Consider the following 17,283-nt stretch of genomic DNA (forward strand, 5'->3'; position numbering starts at 1 on the left):
AACTGCGAAGCTACCGCTGGGATGCCTGACTTTGGGGGTTGATTTCACCTCTTTATAACCGTTTGTCGGGAGAAAAAAAAATACCCGGCTCTTAGATTTCGATGAATAACATACCACAAAATAAGCTAAACCGGGGAGGGACTCCTCGGGCCTTACCTTGGTAGTCGATATTTGGCGAGCCAAGTTACTGATTGTGCGTCTCAGTACAATTTTGCGATAGAATTCAAAGTCTAACTTCTAAATTGTCCAAAAATGTCCGTTGGACGTCAGAATTCCGACAAATCCCGATGTACGTACCGGAAGAGGCTCGAGTCACTCGTCGGTAACAGATTCGTAAGTGAGTGATGCTAGTTACAGTTACCTTGATTACCGACGCGTTCCCTTGCCGTCAGGGATGCTCATGGCATTCATCAGCATGTCTTCATTCTTTCGATGCCTGACCCATGATTTGCGGGTGTTGTTCAGCGCGTAGTAACCTCAAATAGTAGTTGTGTTATCATAAAGAATAAATACAGGGTATTATAGAAAACTGATACCAAGATGACTGAAGTCAAAGAAAACGTGATTCGTATGGAAGATATATTGGGTGAGAAGGCAAAACCAGATGTGAGTGATCCATTGAAGAAAGTAAACAAGCTGGAAAAACACGTGGAGAAGCTCACTATACCAAAAGGCAAACCAAAGTCTGGAAGAGTTTGGAAGGAACAAAAAACCAGGTGAAAAATAACAACTCTTTTATATTCAACACAATTATCAAGTGACATATTTACCGCTGAATATTTCTCAAATAAATATCGGTTATTCTATTCAGTAGAAAAAATATGTTGATTGAATAGCGTGAAATATGTTTCTTTGATAACTACTGACGAACTAAAGTTAACTAAACAAAACTGTTTCTTTACAAATTTTTATTAGATTTTCATCGATAATTAAAACTCGTGGTACTCGTCTCTCCTTTGAAAAGAAGCAAAAATTGAGGAATGACATGAAGCGTATTAAAGAATTATCACGATCGGTAATTGCGCAACGCCAAGCAGAAAGAGAGGCTAAAAAACAACGAAGGATTGATAACTTGAAGCGAGCTGAGGAAAACAGAAAGAAAAGTGAAATTGTACAAGTTGTAAGTTCACTGGATTTGACAATATATAATTCTTTGTGAAATTTTTATTTGTTCTCAGTATACGCGTAGTATGAATATTTTTTGTCAAGTGACAAAATGAAATTTTGTAATTTCAGATAAAAAATACATCAAAGATAAAGAAGATGAAGAAAAAAAACTTAAGGAAATTGGAGAAACGTGATACAACGAATATGTAATTTATATCTAACTTAACATTTAATAACGTAATAGAACCTTATTTTGTACAAACGATTGATATTTTCATTATAAAATGACTTCTTCACGCAATTTGACATGTATATCAACTTTCAATTTACACGATCGGTACATTTAAGAACACATTACATTTTGCTCGTGCATCTCAACGCAACAAAATTATTTCAACATTTCAAAATATTAAATTTTTCAACGGAATGTTACTGCAAAAAGGTTCTAAAATACAAGAAAAATAATATTCAAAAAGAAATCTCACATACGCGGATCAAGCGAGTATATACGGACGGATTTATCTGGTATTCCAAAATTGGGAATGTGATTTCTGACATCAGTTAATATTATCTGGTAGTTGCAGCACCTGACGAAGGCTACAGTTTCTTGAAATTCACAAGGTACAATTATCGAATTCCTGAACCGGACAAGAATTAATTAGCATAATAGTAGAATTACAAGTCACCAAAATCGTAAATGCGGAAAAGTGTTATGATGTTCCGTTACTGCTTGTTAATATTTTGCAGAGTTGCAGAGAGTAATGATTAGAAACTATTTCTTATTCGTAAAATAAGACGAATATAACACAGTCATCGGAAGTAATAACAGTTATTAAGGCTTAACTCGATGATTTTTTAAAGTCTACATGCATGTGTTACGGAGCCAAAACTTTTTGGTCAACAGAATCAGATTTTTCATTTTTTGTTCGTTCCACATGTCTGGCAACAAACTGCTCTAGTTCCCAGGTGAGATTATACCGCGCAGAATCTCTCCACTGAAAGTAAAAAATTCAGGGTAAATAGATTGCGGTGCAAAGACAAAAATCGATTTAGTCAGCAGAGCCGTTCGCTTACCATTGTCTTTACCCATTTCGGTAAATAGTTGTAACTGGATTTTTCCGTAAATCTGTAACCACAATATTTCAGAATTTCAGTAATTGAATTAACAAGTGTTTGAAGATGTTCGATAGGTGGGGAAAAAAATGAACATGCACTGTCGGTGCTCGAGCTTACCGTTGGTCAATAAGAAGTACGGCTCCCCAATCGTTTCGATGTCTGACACAACGTCCAAGGGCCTGATTCAAAGCCCTAAAGGCCTGCACAGCGTACCACTCGCCACCCTTGAGCAAACCTTTCAGCTGATTCATGTCATTGTACGTGAATTTCGTATCTACCGACGGATCTTTTCTGACGGCGTAGGGTATCCCAACCTGCGTTGTTCAATCGCCATTTAGAATTGAGAATCAAACAGTTTTTCGTTCGATTTTTGGCGTTTAACAATGATACGTAAAATGCATTCGCTCAAATGGCACACACAAAAGAATCATCAGACGTACCGCCATGACACAGCGTGCCTCATTATCGCTGAAATCAATTCCTTCGGCGACTTTTCCCCTAAAAACTGCGAGCAACAGAGCTCCGGTAATGCCGTCTTGCGGCCCTTCCGATGTCGATTTGATTATTTCTCTGTATTTCTGCATCACCGGTTCGAGGTTACTGGAACCTCGCGGCTCCTGGAGGACGTGTTTCATACCTTCTAGTTGTGCCCAGGTAGAATTTAGCTTCCATCTGTCTATCTGCTTTTGCATCATACTGTACGACGAGAAAAAGCAGAGAATCCCGTGCGGCACAACCTTGCAGACATCGAGAACCAGTCTTCCTAATTCATCCTGGAAACATATTCGGGTTGATTGAGCGATTCGCTATTCGACGGAGATTTATCACATTTTTTTATCACCAATATCTGGCGGCCGGGTTTGGTTGTGAAACGTCAACGACCCCACTTTTCAAAAAATTTTATCAACTGGGAATTGTGTGTCAATAAATTCAATTCTTAACGTCTAATTAACTAAACAGAGTGAGTCATTTTTATTCATACGATAAGTTTAGAGATACTATCGTCCTGCTTCAAATTATAATTTACCGGATTTTTTTCGAATACATAGCGCAAAAATGAGTAATTTAGCTTCTCACTTGAAAACTCAAGGAGTTCACATTGGCGTAGTTCGCCTTGAGCTGAACTCCGGTGGGGCCGCATCCAATCCCTCTAATGTAGACATTTTCTTTCGGCACAACGTGATTTGCGTCTAGCTTGTGCGGAAAGGCAGTTCCCAATTCACTTTGAAACGAGCTCGTTGGAGACAGAGTGCCGGATGCGAGAACGACGGACCTTGCAGCGTTCGCTAATGGCGCAAAAATTACTGCTGGATTCATGCAGAGCATCTGAAGAGTGCGCAAACGCTTTTCGGAATACCCCTAAATTGAAGAAGAATTATGTTTAGAATTTTACGACCAGGACGACCTTTTAAACAGAGTGAAATATTTGGGGAAATGATTGATTGTATTAACTATTTCACTTACTTGGGAAAAATCTTTGACGTAAGCTTCTACAATGCAGGCCCTGTAATCGTTGGCGAGTTTCTCCGAAGCCATAACTTGAAGAGCAAGCGTGAAATCTTCCAAAAACCTTTTCGTCAATGGTGTTATTACGGGAAATGGTTCGATATCCTGGTTTCTGGACATCTCCTCTTTCGCTTTATTGAAATCCATTATTGCCTCAGATGCAGCTTTTTCGAATGTTTTCGCAGTTCCCTTTCCCAACGAATGAATATTGAACAATTCACAAAGCTGAACACCCGTCCAAAAATCGCTGCTACACGTTTCGCTGAATTTGTCCTACAGTTTATTATATAATAATAATTTTATGAAACATATGGTATAGTACGGGTCAGGAGCGAAAGTTATCGGAGCTTTTGTGCAGGTATCCGCTGCAGAATTGAATGATATAAATTTAGAATAGATGAAATTTTGGCTTGATTGAGCATAGGGGGTAATGATATGGAAGATCTTGGATGAGAAATTTTTTCCAAGATAGTATATATAACCAGGGAAATGATTAAGAATCTAAAATTGAAACCTTGTTCATTTTTCAGCGATAGAATCGCTCTGAGTTCGGTTCGAAAGTTGACAGAAACTTCTATAGAGTATTTCAAACAGATTGATTGTGAAAAAATATAATTTCTACAAATATAATTCACCTACCACCGTATTAAGGTTATTGACGTGAATGAATTCCACAAGATTCTCAAGATACGTTTGAATTATTTTATACGTAGCATTATCCTCCTTTCGTCTTATACAAAGCAGCTTGGACTCGGCTATAACTTCTAAAATTTTGTCCACCCGAAAGTACAAGCTTCCCACATCCCTGCTCATCTCTTCGATATTGTGAGCTTCGTCAAGAATTACGATGTCACCTTGAAGATTTATTTGCATCTGTAGTTGCGGATAGAAAAAAGATAAATACACTTATACATATTTGTACATGCATATGTACCTGTATTGTGTATTGGTAGGATCATCACTACACGATCAATGAAGTTTGTAAATATAACCCTACTTAAAATTTTCATGCGATAGATCATAAAATGTTATGAACGAATTCAACGCGTAATTTATTACATAATTTATCTTGTAAATTCGATAAAATATATAAGAAATCACATAATAAATTACAAACGCACAAATGATCAGATATCATGTATACCGGACATACATCAGATCAAAAATCATACAGTCATCCATACCTATAGTTGATATATGATTTTTGATCTAGTATATCTGATGATTCATAATTTTGTAATTTATTCTGAGAATATATGTTTTATCGAATTTACAGAATAAATCATGTAATAAATTACACGCTGCATTATTCCATAACATTTTATGATTTATAATACGAACGTTTCCAGTAGAAAAGAGACTCACACTTTCGCGTATATTTCGATCAACTAAATAATTATAAGGACAGAAAATAATTTCGGCTTCCATCATAAGATCTCTCGCTGCGAAATAGGGGCAGGCTGCTTCTTGTTTTCCAACTTTCACCAAATCTTCGATATCCCAAGGTCCGTTGATTCCTAATCCGTGTAAAGCCCAGTTTGTCGATATTCTAGTTCTAGTTTTTTCATTGAAATACCTGCACCCTTGACCCTGCAAATCAAATGCAACGTTACACTGCATCGTGTCGTGGGTGTCTGCTTTTGAACATTCAGAACAGATAAAAATAACATTTTGCGCACCTTGGTTGGGTCGAGGAGCTTTGTGCATAACTCGGTTTTATTCTGATCACCTCCCTGTATGCAAGTGAACTCCCTGCTGCTCAATATCGTCATTCTGTTGAAGTTTATCGTAAATCACACGATGATTAGAAATAATATCGATGGTAAAAGACTTGTTGCTCATATCATTTAAGAAAACGAAAAGTAACGTTTGGTCCGTCTCCCTGAATCTTTAACATTGTAAAATTTCGCAAGAAACAATGCAATAAGAAATTGTCTTATTTCTGAAGTTATTCACTTACTTTTTATAGGCGTACGCAGTTTTCTTCAATTCCCTTACTACTTGCTCTATTTGCTTGTGCGTCCGCGATCCGTAATATATTTTTGGTACCTTTCTGAAATGTACAATGACGGTTTTACGAAAGTAAGCAAACGGACAGATATACCAAGAACTTCATCAAAATTTTGAAAAAATTTACGTGAGAGTTAAATTTTGTTACACCGTGACGAAAGTCTAGTTCTAGTTACTATACAATCCTCAACTATATTTTAACCTAACTATATTTAGTTTTTACCATAACGGTAAAATATACTGCTGGGTACAAAATGAAACTAAGTTTTGTAGCTGTAACAAGAAAATCCAGTTTGTATCGCCGTACTTTTTGATTGTGGTCGCTCGGACTATATTTCCTCGTAATTGTTGCAATAATTTTATGCTGGTGCAATAATAAATTTTTTAATTTTGCAATTTTTAAATTTAACTGAAAAGATTTAATAAACTAAATATATTTAATGTTGCAAGAACAACTACAATTACAATAAATAGTTGATCGTAGCACATTTACTTGTAATTCCGAAGAAATTCAAATTGGTACGACTTCAGAAATTGAATTGATATTGCTGATGGAATCTTGAAATCCAACCCTACCTTTTTACTTTCTGGATTTCAAGGACTGCATCGGGGCTGACATCTATTACGATTTCCGTGGACGTCTTCTCGGCTTGGCACACGGAATTTGGCGATTGCGAATGACAGATTTTTTTACACGGTTGAAATTCATTGTCATCGGAAATGTCTACAAAATTTTGCAACGGAGTAAAAGTAGCGTTATTTTTGTATTCATCGAAATTTTACCTAACACAATTTTAACATTACTGTCAACTGAATATTCGTCATCAATATATACTCTATAGATCTATAATATTTAGTGTTGACAAGTATCTCATTTACAAATTTAAGCGTCCGTAAATTATTTTTTTCTTTAAACATCGTTTATTTATTATATAATTCTGTATGTTTACCATTTATAACACGTACCAATAACATTGTTCCAGTTCTCCGCGCAGCTCGGTTCAGGTTTAGCATTTTGCGCTTTCGCAGTCGATGGAGCGCATTCCTCAGCGCCTTTATCTACAACAATAAATTTAAAAATCGGATGCGCACTTATGCTTACACCAATTTTATAATGATTTTATACTCCAAATACTGTAGCGCAGTGACACGGTTTCTACACTGTACGAAAAATCGAAGAACCGATTTGATTCGAAAAAATTTCGTCAACAACGAGCAAGAAGAAAAGTGATCTGCAGAATAACCTTCTATTCGCTTATAATTCAATCGAACACATCTTTCCGTGAGAAGAATCGTACAATTGAATGTTTTCAGGCTATGCCATTTTTACTCGCGATCTACTGAATCAATTTTTTCCTATTTATATACACGAACGCCGTAAACAGATTTCTGAGCCGAGAAAGAATAGAATTTAAGTACTTTATCGGAATTGCAGGTAATCCCAGAAATTGCGAAATGTGAGTTTGTCGAAGAGTTGAAAGCGAAGGTGCGCGCACGAGTGCCGGTACAGTCAAAACACGGCAATGCAGAGAATTGAAAAGAAGACGTGTCCCATTCAAAGAATGGCCCGAAGAATGGCCTAATCCGAGACGAAACTCGCCGACGCGACTTAAGCCCTTTTGACCGTTTAAAGAGCCGCCAGTCGAAGTCGTTCGCTTGAGCCATTTGTTCGATTCTAAAATCGCGGGAACAATTGGAATCTCGTATAGACTCTCTTCGTTCAAATCCTATTTATTTATTTCATCTCTTTTCTTCGGATCTAATCGTCTTTCAAATTCAAAGAGTTAAAAGCGACTCGCATCGAAGCTAAATTTTCGATTTAAGCCGATTCTGCTGCACCTTATACACGCGCACAAATCTCTTCTCAAAATATCTATAACGAGATTATAATCACAATGTATAGTGCAATCTGTATGCGATTATACTTATATGTCCCAGTCTTATACATACTTACAACGAATGCATTACCTGCCAATGAACAATGAACAAGTTTTCGGCAAGTTTTTTCTATTCCAAAATACCTATCTGCACTACAAGTGTTTATAGACACATTTCACAAATATTCATATCAGTCACAGTCATTGCATGTAGGATTGCTGCGCAGATTTCAATGATAGTAAAAAAGAGCGAAATGTTACTCGGTTGGTAAAGACCGACAACAGTATCCTCTTAACAGTAATCTCAAATCTTACCGCATTTATATACTAGAGATTTTCCTCGCTATCTACTATATACCTACTTCACAACCTACAACTGTAATATAATGCAAAGCTGAGTACGAAAGGAAGTCAGTCTTTCGTTACCGCATCAGCGTGCACTTTTTGTGCGCAACTACTCTCTGCCACTTTTTTACATCCAATACGCCACTCTACACAGCACGAATGCATTATTAACGTTAGAACGTCCAAAACATAGTTGCATATTTCCGCTACACGGCACGCATCGCTTTTGTCGTCCAGGGCATTGCGTAATATGGTCTGTAACTGATCGATACAAGGGTATACCGAACATCGCACGCTTGGAAAACGATACATGATATCTAATACTGGACGTATCTTTGCACTTGGCAGAATCCGTTCAGCCGGCGACGATCGACGCGGCATACGTCGAATACTCGAAGTTTACATAACCCCTGTATGCCCGCGATGTGTACGTATACGTGTAATACATCTTGTCATCATCCCCGCAAGGTCCTCCGAAATCCAAAAAAGCTCAACAGGCTGATTAAAGCTCGGCACGTCTCTGCTTCGCTTTCAATTAGATTTCACCCGGATTAGGATCGCGTTACGCTCGGATCACCCGGGTTTCGCAATCAAATCCTCAGACGGTGAGGAGGACCAACCGCACCAAGTCTGACCGCGCACGGGTTTCCGGGACTTGGTAAATTAATCCCATCCCATCCCATCCCGTCGTATCCCGCCCCCCCGTTCTCTACCTCGACTCGTCAAGGATCCGAATGGCGAGGAGAGGCGAAGCCTTCTAAGGATCTTTATCTCCAGGTACAATAACAACAACGGCGATGATGACGATAACGATGCAGTGAAGGAGAACGGAAGGGGCGCAAATGAAACAGGAGGAGAATATGCGCCGTCTTGTTTCCTCGAAAGAATATTTTTCGCACGATGTGTATTTTGCACCTACAACTTACCTCTACCTACCCCATCCGAGTTGCAGCGCCTGCGGATGACGAGGACGAGTTAGCGCCAGTTTGGGCACTGGAGGATCCTCCAAGGACAGACGCGTGTGTATAGGGGTAACTGAGGGTGACCCGAGTCGGGAGGAGAGCCGAATGGAGGCGCCGGAAGAGCGAGGGGGAGAGTCAGCCGAGGGTTAAGATAGGGGATCGGAGGCGCGGGATGGGCGACAGAAGTGGAGAGGGGCCAATCAGAGCGCGGACCTCGAGGGTGCCGTTGCCAGGCAACGAACGGTGCGCAGCCAACACCCAAGGGGAGAAAAATCCCTACAGGCTTTCACCCTCGGATACAGTCCGGGGTAAAATTTCTACCCGATTTTCCTCGCCGGCATGAATTTAATCGTAAGCTGGATTCGTTGGATTGATTACGACTCCGTCCGTAGGTTGGGTCCAACATTTGTCTCTCCTCGAAGGTTCTGAGAAATTTCTTAAAATTCGGATCCAATTTATTAAACTTCATCACCATTGAAATCGAATGAATTTCAACAAATTATAACGATGAGGTTGAAGATTCAAAATAATATACAGTATGGTTTCATTGGACAAACATCACTGGCAATATTTTTACAGGATTTGCAATATACCGGAAGAATAATTTAAAGAATCAACACCATTTATTCACAACCACATAAATAAAGGTCATATGCAATGTATCCTTGTTGTGTTTAGGCCTTGTATATTTGTATATTTCTGGTTATAACCAAGTGAAAATGTCATCGATTACGACGCTTTGTGCCAAACGAGTGCGTCATATTCGACTCTCACTATCATCAATTATAATTCGGGTTATTTGACGAACGCGTGTATCGCACGACTGCATCAGTATTTTTTAAACTTCAGTGATCCCGGCATACGTGTGTAAGTACGAAATGCAAATGAATACCACGCGCAATGCACTCGATAAACTCTAATTAACGTATCTTTATCTCTTTCCGATTCTTCTGGTCGTTTTTTTCATCTCGACGTCGAGACCTACAATAACCGATATATTATAATCACTCCTGTGTTCGCTGAATGATTTGTTGTCTTCGATGACAGCCGTCGGGATGCTCGAATACAAACGATAGCGTAAATCATTCGTGATTCATAGGCTATACCTTTGTCAGAAGTCTCCTCCTGGACTCCGCTGCAGTCGGACAAATGATTGAATTCAGATTCCAGCCATTACCAGACAGTGATAACGCGGATTAATTATTCGCGTCTGTGTCTTCCTTGGCATGGTATACGCAGCGCAGCTGTGCTCTGAATTCATTATTTTCCGTAAAAGCACGGGGGGGGGGGGGGGGGGAACAATTTACCAATGTCAATTCAGTGAATGCGGCGAAGAATTAGAGGAAGATGCAGCAAGAGCAAGAAGAAGAGAGACGGGAAAACACAGGCACACTGCTGCCTCTTTGATAATTATAGAAATTTGCACTCTTTAACGATTAGCAATTTTTATTCAAGCCAGCTACGGTGCGTGTCATACATGTCCGAATTAAAATCTGGTGTGGATCAGATAACGTGACAGGATCCTTATCAGAAATGTTATGTCGCGTATGAACAGGTCTCACTGTCAGGCTCTGAACAAGCAAGTGAATTCGGCCTTGATCGGGTGCAGACAACTTTTGTCTGAAAATTTGATCAAGTATTAGGCAATATGGTAGGCAACATAATTGGATCAATTTTTTTACTAATCTATTTTATCGTTTCTCTAGTCTCATCTTTATTTCATCAATATTCATCTATGTTTTACTCAGATTGTATCTACTCGATCTGTTTTATTTATTTAGACTATCGCTACCTGTTTAAACCTATTGTTTCGTCTCATTTATTTATTCATCTGTCTATCCTACCTCACTGCCTATTTATTTTATTCGCTTATATTACCTTATATTATAGGCTAACATTTCATGTTTGTTATCTATTCCTTGTTACATATTTTCATCGGATTTTCAGTTGTCCTTTCTAGATTCATGCATTTCTGTCTGTCCTGTATGCAGTATATTAATTCGGACGGTACTCTTGGGGGGCATTGTCCCAAAGTACGAAATAAACATGGCTTTCTCTCTGTCTCTCTCTCAATATGTAGGCCCTATCAAACTAATACCCCGGGCCCTGAAACTGTACCAGTAACGTATCCTAAGCAAGCGTTAGTATTAGGCTCTGAAAAGGCACTTATTTCAGATGTTTACCAGTGAAGTTGAACGGACACCAGAGAAATTTGAATTCAGCCGTCATGAGATCCTAATCCAGTTTACCTGACTGTCTAATCTGCGCTGCTGATTAATCAATTAGAATAATAAAAAAAAAACATTTTCATGCGCTGCTCCCGTTCATCGCAAAGAACGAAGCCACGGACAATAAGCTCATCGCATATGAAAAAGTCCCTAGGGTCACTTGGGGTAATAACAAGCGCCGTCATGCACTGTAATCGTAAAGTTGACCGAGGGATATTTCCAAGAGAGCCTAAGAATTTTTTCCGTGAGGTTCCTTGCGATGGCCTTTATGTCAACGCGTCGACAGCAACAAGAGGCATTCACTCTTAATATTGAGAAGACATTTTTTTCTTTTTAGGTTACAATATATCTGAATTGATGATCCTGGAATTAGAAACGATCAGTAAAGCGTCAGTTTACAATAACGTTTTAAGCAGAAAAATTATAGCTACAACAATTGGTGTGCACAAGTAAAAGTATTCAAATGAAAAAATCATCGAATTAAAGTAACGTGAAATAATTACGTTGGCTTCTTCGCTCAGATCTGAATCGTTTAACTGACATGATTCAGGAATTACTGCGCTATCGTTGTGTTCGCGGGTATAACGTTTGCACACCCGTGGCACAGAAATTATAATGAAATCCACCATCTTGTGTACATAATTCGTACGTAGATAAATATGTATATTCCTGTGAAGTTGGTATGCGTGCAGACTCAATACCTTGGATTTGGTAGCTGCGACTGAGCGGAGTAGTCCTTTCAGTTTAAGGGCTTGATGTCCCGTTATGATTTGTCAAGAGGTCGGCGGGGATACCGTCGAGTTCGCCATTAAGCCGCGGTGGGTGCAAAAAATCAAGTACCAATTAATTCGCAACCGATGAATTCCGGCTCTAGAAATCGTCGCTAATTGGTTTCACCGCAAGCTTGACTTCTCCTGGTTCACGGAAGTTTGTATACACCATAGCTGAAAGTTTTTATCCCCAACACTGGGGACACACCAGCAACCACCCTCTGATTTGGAAGGCGAATTTCAATACAGGGATATTCGCGACCGCAAAACTCAGCAACTGTTGCGCTGCCTTGTCGTACGGTTAACGATAATATTGTTGACCAAGTTGAACCGCGACGTTCTCTAATTGCTCGCACTTGCGTTGGCTTCTGAAAGATTGAGAACGTCACGTCGTTACCTTGATTCCGCAAACAAATTGGGGATTAATACTGTAATAATGTGTCAGCCATTTTGAGGATCTTGTCAATTTTGAATTCGTCGATCGTTGAATATCGTCGACAGTTCAATCCGTGGATCACATATCGTTCGGGTTATTTATCATCGATATTTGCCAGTTTATATGATGCGACTTCGACAGTTTCTGCGTTACGTAAACACTATTGAAAATACATTCCGTGTGTACAACGAAAGTTGAACATTGTTTAACGTTAATATTTCTATTGAATAGGTATATTGTCGTAAAATGTTGTGTCATCAAGGTGTGCACATGCGACGTGTAAAAAAAACGTATATAAATATATATATATGTATATACGTATGTATATTGAAGTACGATACCCTGGGAGATTATAATTTCGGCAGGATCGTGTATATAGGTAGATAGACATAAGGTCGTCGCTGAATGCGGATTATTAAAGATAGGTATTCTCGTGGCGTGGCACACGTGTGCTCTTCGCATTAATTATAGGCGATGCCTACTAAAAGCGTGGCAGATGCATTAGACACGAAGACGGTCCTGAATTCGAGGGGGGCAAGGAATGGGGCTCGACGTGCCAGTCGAAGGCAGAGAGGAGATCGGGGCCTCGCAGAGTGTTATTGACATGGTGGTGTCGCACGGCGGCCATCTTGGCCCGGTGGCACCCCTCGCCGTGTGACAGTCAGCCACCCTTTCAACCCTCCAACGACCCTCCCTCCCGACCGGGACAGGCTCAGAGGGTCCCGGGGCTCCTGTCGCTATGGCGACCACCGGCACACACCCCCGAATCCTGAATCCTGAGACCTGAATCCTGAATTTCAAGTTCTAACGCCAATGGAAGACGGAAAAATCGACTCCGTCACGTCGCGTCGGTCGTAACAGTTTTTAATGTCGACAGATATATCACGCCTGATCATTTCATCCTCCCGATAGATAGGTCAGGTAATGACTTCATACACGATTATATACGACCGACAATATTGTGTCAGTATAAGTTATGTCTTGAAATTATTTTTTGCAATATTTGAATACTCACGGCTTTTTGTATAGAGCACTAATGCTCATTACAATTAAAACATTAAATTTGTCGTATCACTTGTGATTCTTTCACATACATGAATAATAAACTAACTTTACGATCGAATACTACAACATTCGTATACCTCATGATGGGCTGATTATCATCACATTATTATTAAGTACACTCTGCAGTTACCTAATGCAACCATGAATTAATATGATGTAGTCAGATGCAGACATGATAATTACCTTATACCGAGATCCGACACACTGACCAAGAGCATATCAGAAGATTGAAAGACTGTTACTCAGACGGAAGTAGATGCCTTAGTGCAGGAAACTGATTTATCGAGATAACAGGAATTGTTTTACACCATTCTTCACCACACCACAAAAAAAAAAGAAAAAAAAAATCGCAGTCGCGGCAAGTTCTGTACAAAGTTTAATGCAGAATATATATCAAGATTGTCGGATAGCCAAGAATTCTCAAACGCATACCCAAGAGTAGAATTGTCGGACTCGTTTGCCTGGATGATAGTTTCATCATACTTTACAAACGCCGATACAATATCATCCCAGTGACTGGCGATAGATGTACGTCCTTTGTACCTGGCGTATGCCTGAAGCAAGCAAGTGAACACCAAATAGGAAATGACATGTAATAATATAACACGGGATATAGTAAAATAGAACAAACAAAAATCACGAAACACCAAAATCAGTGAAAGCATACAAAATACTGAGTCGCCTATTTTGTATTTGGGTATAGATGCCTAATTAAATGTTTTACGATATAAAAATTCAATCTCGACCCAATTTCAATTGCGTTTGGTCAGCATTGTAGTAACAGAAACTGGAACAAATGCGAAACTTTAGATCCATTAGCCGGTTTACTGGCATAAAACAATTCCAACTTTGATATTCATCAAAATGTACAGTTCTGGCAACTGTCATCTGCAGAAGCGTCGCACTGTGGCGACGTTCAGCAAACCCTCTTGCTTTAAAATTCTTCGTTCATAACAGAACAGATGCCTGGAATTTCTTTGAAGATCCATCAGACACGCTTACCTTGTGCATAAACCAATTCAAATACATTTCGTACGCGATATATTTACGATATTTCTCCGAGGCTTTGTCCAAGTTCCTCACATAGCGTATAATTTCGCGAAAATATTTCAGAATGTAATGCATATCATGCATCGCGTATTATACGCATGAATTTCCGTCGAAGATGAATTAATTCATGGTCCTTTATTATAATAAACAAATTTTTAAAAAAGGGTGAAAAACTGTACAAGCTTGAAATAATAATAACAACTTAATGAAAATAAAGCGATGCGAAATGTCTCGTGATCATAAAATTTTCTGAAGACGTGCGAAGCCGTGCAGATCAAAATTTCGTCGAAAGATTACCGTCGTATCCGTCCGCGCAAACCGCGAGATTGGGATTCGATTCTCGAGTTGCAAAACCATATTCACAAAAAATTTCAAAAATGGCTAATTTTTTTTCCTTCCCTCATTTTAAAGTATAGTAATTTGCCGTGATACTCACTATCAGATTCGGATTCCGTGTCGTACAATGCGGCATTCGCATTCTCAAACACTTCTTCAACCTGCTGTCGGAATTCCTCTGAAACAAAAATTTGAAGAAGATTTAAAATTTCTTTCGTCATATCCAATCACCGGATGCACATTCGATACCTACCGACAATATATAAGGTCGACAAATCAGATGGGAATAAATTGTAAATGGAATTGAACCAGTGATTTGGCCCGTCGTATAACGCATGATGCACGCTTTAGAGCACGGACAATCAGTTATATACATGGGAGAGTAAAAGGATCACCGGGTTCCCGGAGGCTGAATACGAGCTTTCGCTAATGGGCATTATATTTCGAATTTGTATTATACGAGAGTTCGGATTATGGGCCCGGCCGCCACGGGCCTAATAACTAGTCTGAGGCTCTCCGCCCATCTGATATACGAAAAAGGGAGCTCGCGTATAATGTGCGGAATAAATAATAATCATCATAATGATGTTAGGAGAGTACGAAAGCTGCTCAACTAATGCAATGCTTGTAGGTACGTATAATGGTAACCGCTAGACGCGGTACGCGGGACATCAAACATACCGCCGAACCTCCCAGGCGTCCCTCCTCCCCCCCCCCTCCCCAAGCCACCCTGCGCCCTTTCCACCCTATCGTCCTCCCATACGCGATACTTCGACCAACCGAGCGACTGGCTCAGGTATATCTGCGTACCTACTCATGCCTCGAACGAAAGTAACTAACGCGAACTAATCCTAAGGAGACTGAACAAGCGGTAAAATGACTAACGATAAGCTGGTTGGACTTTGCAATAAAGGCCAAGTCTGACGAACGAAATGAAGCTTGACGCTTGCGCGATGCGAGTTTTAGAAGCTGTGTCCTTTTCTTGCTTACAGAAAGCGTAAGCACGGGATTTCTGGCGTCGCGATGTCACGGCATAACTGAATCGGTGAGGTTAGCGTGATTTTTTTTATGAAATTCACGGGAGTGTTTCAAAAATTCACCGATCAGGAAAAAATTGAGATGGAAATTTGAGAAATATCATCCATGCTCCTTTTGATTAGCAGAATGAAATGAAATGAAGTAAAGAATATCAGAAATTCGAATCTAAAATAATAATTATAATTATTCGATTTGAAAAATAATGCCCTTGCACTTGAGTGATAACCGTTTAAATCTCACAGTTCGTACGCTTACCGGTTGTATAAGGATAAATAAATTATATACCACAACCTCACTGACTTACTTGCAGTTGTTACTGTTTCTGTGAGGAAGAAGATGACACGCCTAGAACGTGTGTCTACTGCACGAACGAAAAACTGTATTATTCCGTTCGGCGGACTCGGCCTTCAATGTACAGAAATCGCTTTCTACTTAGAGAGTTTCGGTAAAGTTCGGCCTATACCGACTGCGTTAAATGTTACTTGTTTTCACTAAAATCAAAGCCTACGCATCACTGATGTGAAAATACCACAGCCAGTGCAATTTTACATGCATTGCAGAATACAAATATCTATAAATAAGTTTTGTTTTACGCAACAATCAGGCGTAAAAAATTTTGTACCAGTATAATTGGGGTAAGGGTCAAAACTTGACCGGCCGAGATATCGAAATTTCAAAAATGCGGGAATAAAATAACGACAGATGAACTGTTCGAAATCTTGATTTTTCAAAATGACACTTTGTAGCAGTCAAGTCTAATCAGTTTATTTTGTATGGGCGTTTCTTAGTAATTTGAAAATAATTTCAAAAACATATATCCTAGTCGGACATTGAGAATCCTGTTAAAAATGTTTTACAATCTGCCGGAACATCATCTACTTTGTTGGTAAGTTCTTAACTCTGTCATCTATTTTAGTCTCTGCCTCAGCAATATCGCAGAGCCTTTGATACTCGGCATCTTGATTATGCGGATAATCCGGAAGTCCTTTAATGGTATTGATTAAACCTCTGTCTGAGTTATTTCTTATTATACATAGCCCTAGATACTGTCCACAGTAAATTATCCGGATTGTGTTTGATGTGGTATCGTGTTGATGAAATGGTAATATTGAATATCTTTCTAAACCGAACAAATCCATGACACGTATTTCAATTTCATATACATGTACTTGAAAATATATTTTGATGGTATCGTAGGATTTCTAAAAGTCACTTTCAAAATCGGTAGTCTGTTGGGCGGTAGCCCTGGCCGCCCTCCTGTACACTTAATTTTCAAATCGATTCAAGTTACAGGTTAAAAGAAATTCAATCCGCTGCGATAAACTCCATTTTGACTATATTTACGCCAAGATATATTTTGCTCTAAAGAAGCAACGTAACACATTTGTTCTACAATAAATTTCGAATTTGATACAGATACCTCCTAGGTACACGTTG

General features: G+C 39.3%; 2 protein-coding genes across 2 annotated transcripts in view; one reads left to right on the forward strand and one right to left on the reverse strand.

Moving 5' to 3' along the window:
• Nucleotides 1–424: 424 nt before the first annotated feature.
• LOC124300422 (coiled-coil domain-containing protein 86) lies at nt 425–1,408 on the forward strand. Its single transcript, XM_046754514.1, has 3 exons — nt 425–716; nt 916–1,120; nt 1,237–1,408. The coding sequence occupies exons 1-3, from the start codon at nt 541–543 to the stop codon at nt 1,315–1,317; spliced, it is 462 nt and encodes a 153-aa protein (XP_046610470.1). The 5' UTR covers nt 425–540; the 3' UTR covers nt 1,318–1,408.
• A 72-nt stretch (nt 1,409–1,480) lies between these two features.
• Nucleotides 1,481–17,283, reverse strand: part of LOC124300421 (Fanconi anemia group J protein-like) — a 68,056-nt gene continuing 52,253 nt past the window's right edge. Inside the window, exons 4-16 of the mRNA XM_046754513.1 lie at nt 14,909–14,986; nt 6,706–6,798; nt 6,316–6,463; nt 5,690–5,782; nt 5,409–5,502; nt 5,095–5,319; nt 4,369–4,602; nt 3,688–4,002; nt 3,301–3,582; nt 2,664–2,996; nt 2,341–2,537; nt 2,182–2,233; nt 1,481–2,102 (exon numbers count right to left, since the gene is read on the reverse strand). Coding sequence (XP_046610469.1) covers nt 1,983–2,102; nt 2,182–2,233; nt 2,341–2,537; nt 2,664–2,996; nt 3,301–3,582; nt 3,688–4,002; nt 4,369–4,602; nt 5,095–5,319; nt 5,409–5,502; nt 5,690–5,782; nt 6,316–6,463; nt 6,706–6,798; nt 14,909–14,986 — 2,264 coding nt within the window. The 3' untranslated portion in view covers nt 1,481–1,982. The remainder of the gene's footprint in view (nt 2,103–2,181; nt 2,234–2,340; nt 2,538–2,663; nt 2,997–3,300; nt 3,583–3,687; nt 4,003–4,368; nt 4,603–5,094; nt 5,320–5,408; nt 5,503–5,689; nt 5,783–6,315; nt 6,464–6,705; nt 6,799–14,908; nt 14,987–17,283) is intronic.

Source organism: Neodiprion virginianus, chromosome 3, assembly GCF_021901495.1.
Source record: "Neodiprion virginianus isolate iyNeoVirg1 chromosome 3, iyNeoVirg1.1, whole genome shotgun sequence".
Lineage (NCBI taxonomy): Eukaryota > Metazoa > Arthropoda > Insecta > Hymenoptera > Diprionidae > Neodiprion > Neodiprion virginianus.

What these genes read in the sequence shown, in the direction of transcription:
- LOC124300422 (XM_046754514.1), top strand. Translation starts at nt 541, where the DNA reads ATGACTGAAGTCAAAGAAAACGTGATTCGTATGGAAGATATATTGGGT. An exon ending in TGGAAGGAACAAAAAACCAG is followed by an intron (nt 717 to 915) that starts GTGAAAAATAAC and finishes AATTTTTATTAG; the next exon opens with ATTTTCATCGATAATTAAAA. An exon ending in AAAGTGAAATTGTACAAGTT is followed by an intron (nt 1,121 to 1,236) that starts GTAAGTTCACTG and finishes TTGTAATTTCAG; the next exon opens with ATAAAAAATACATCAAAGAT.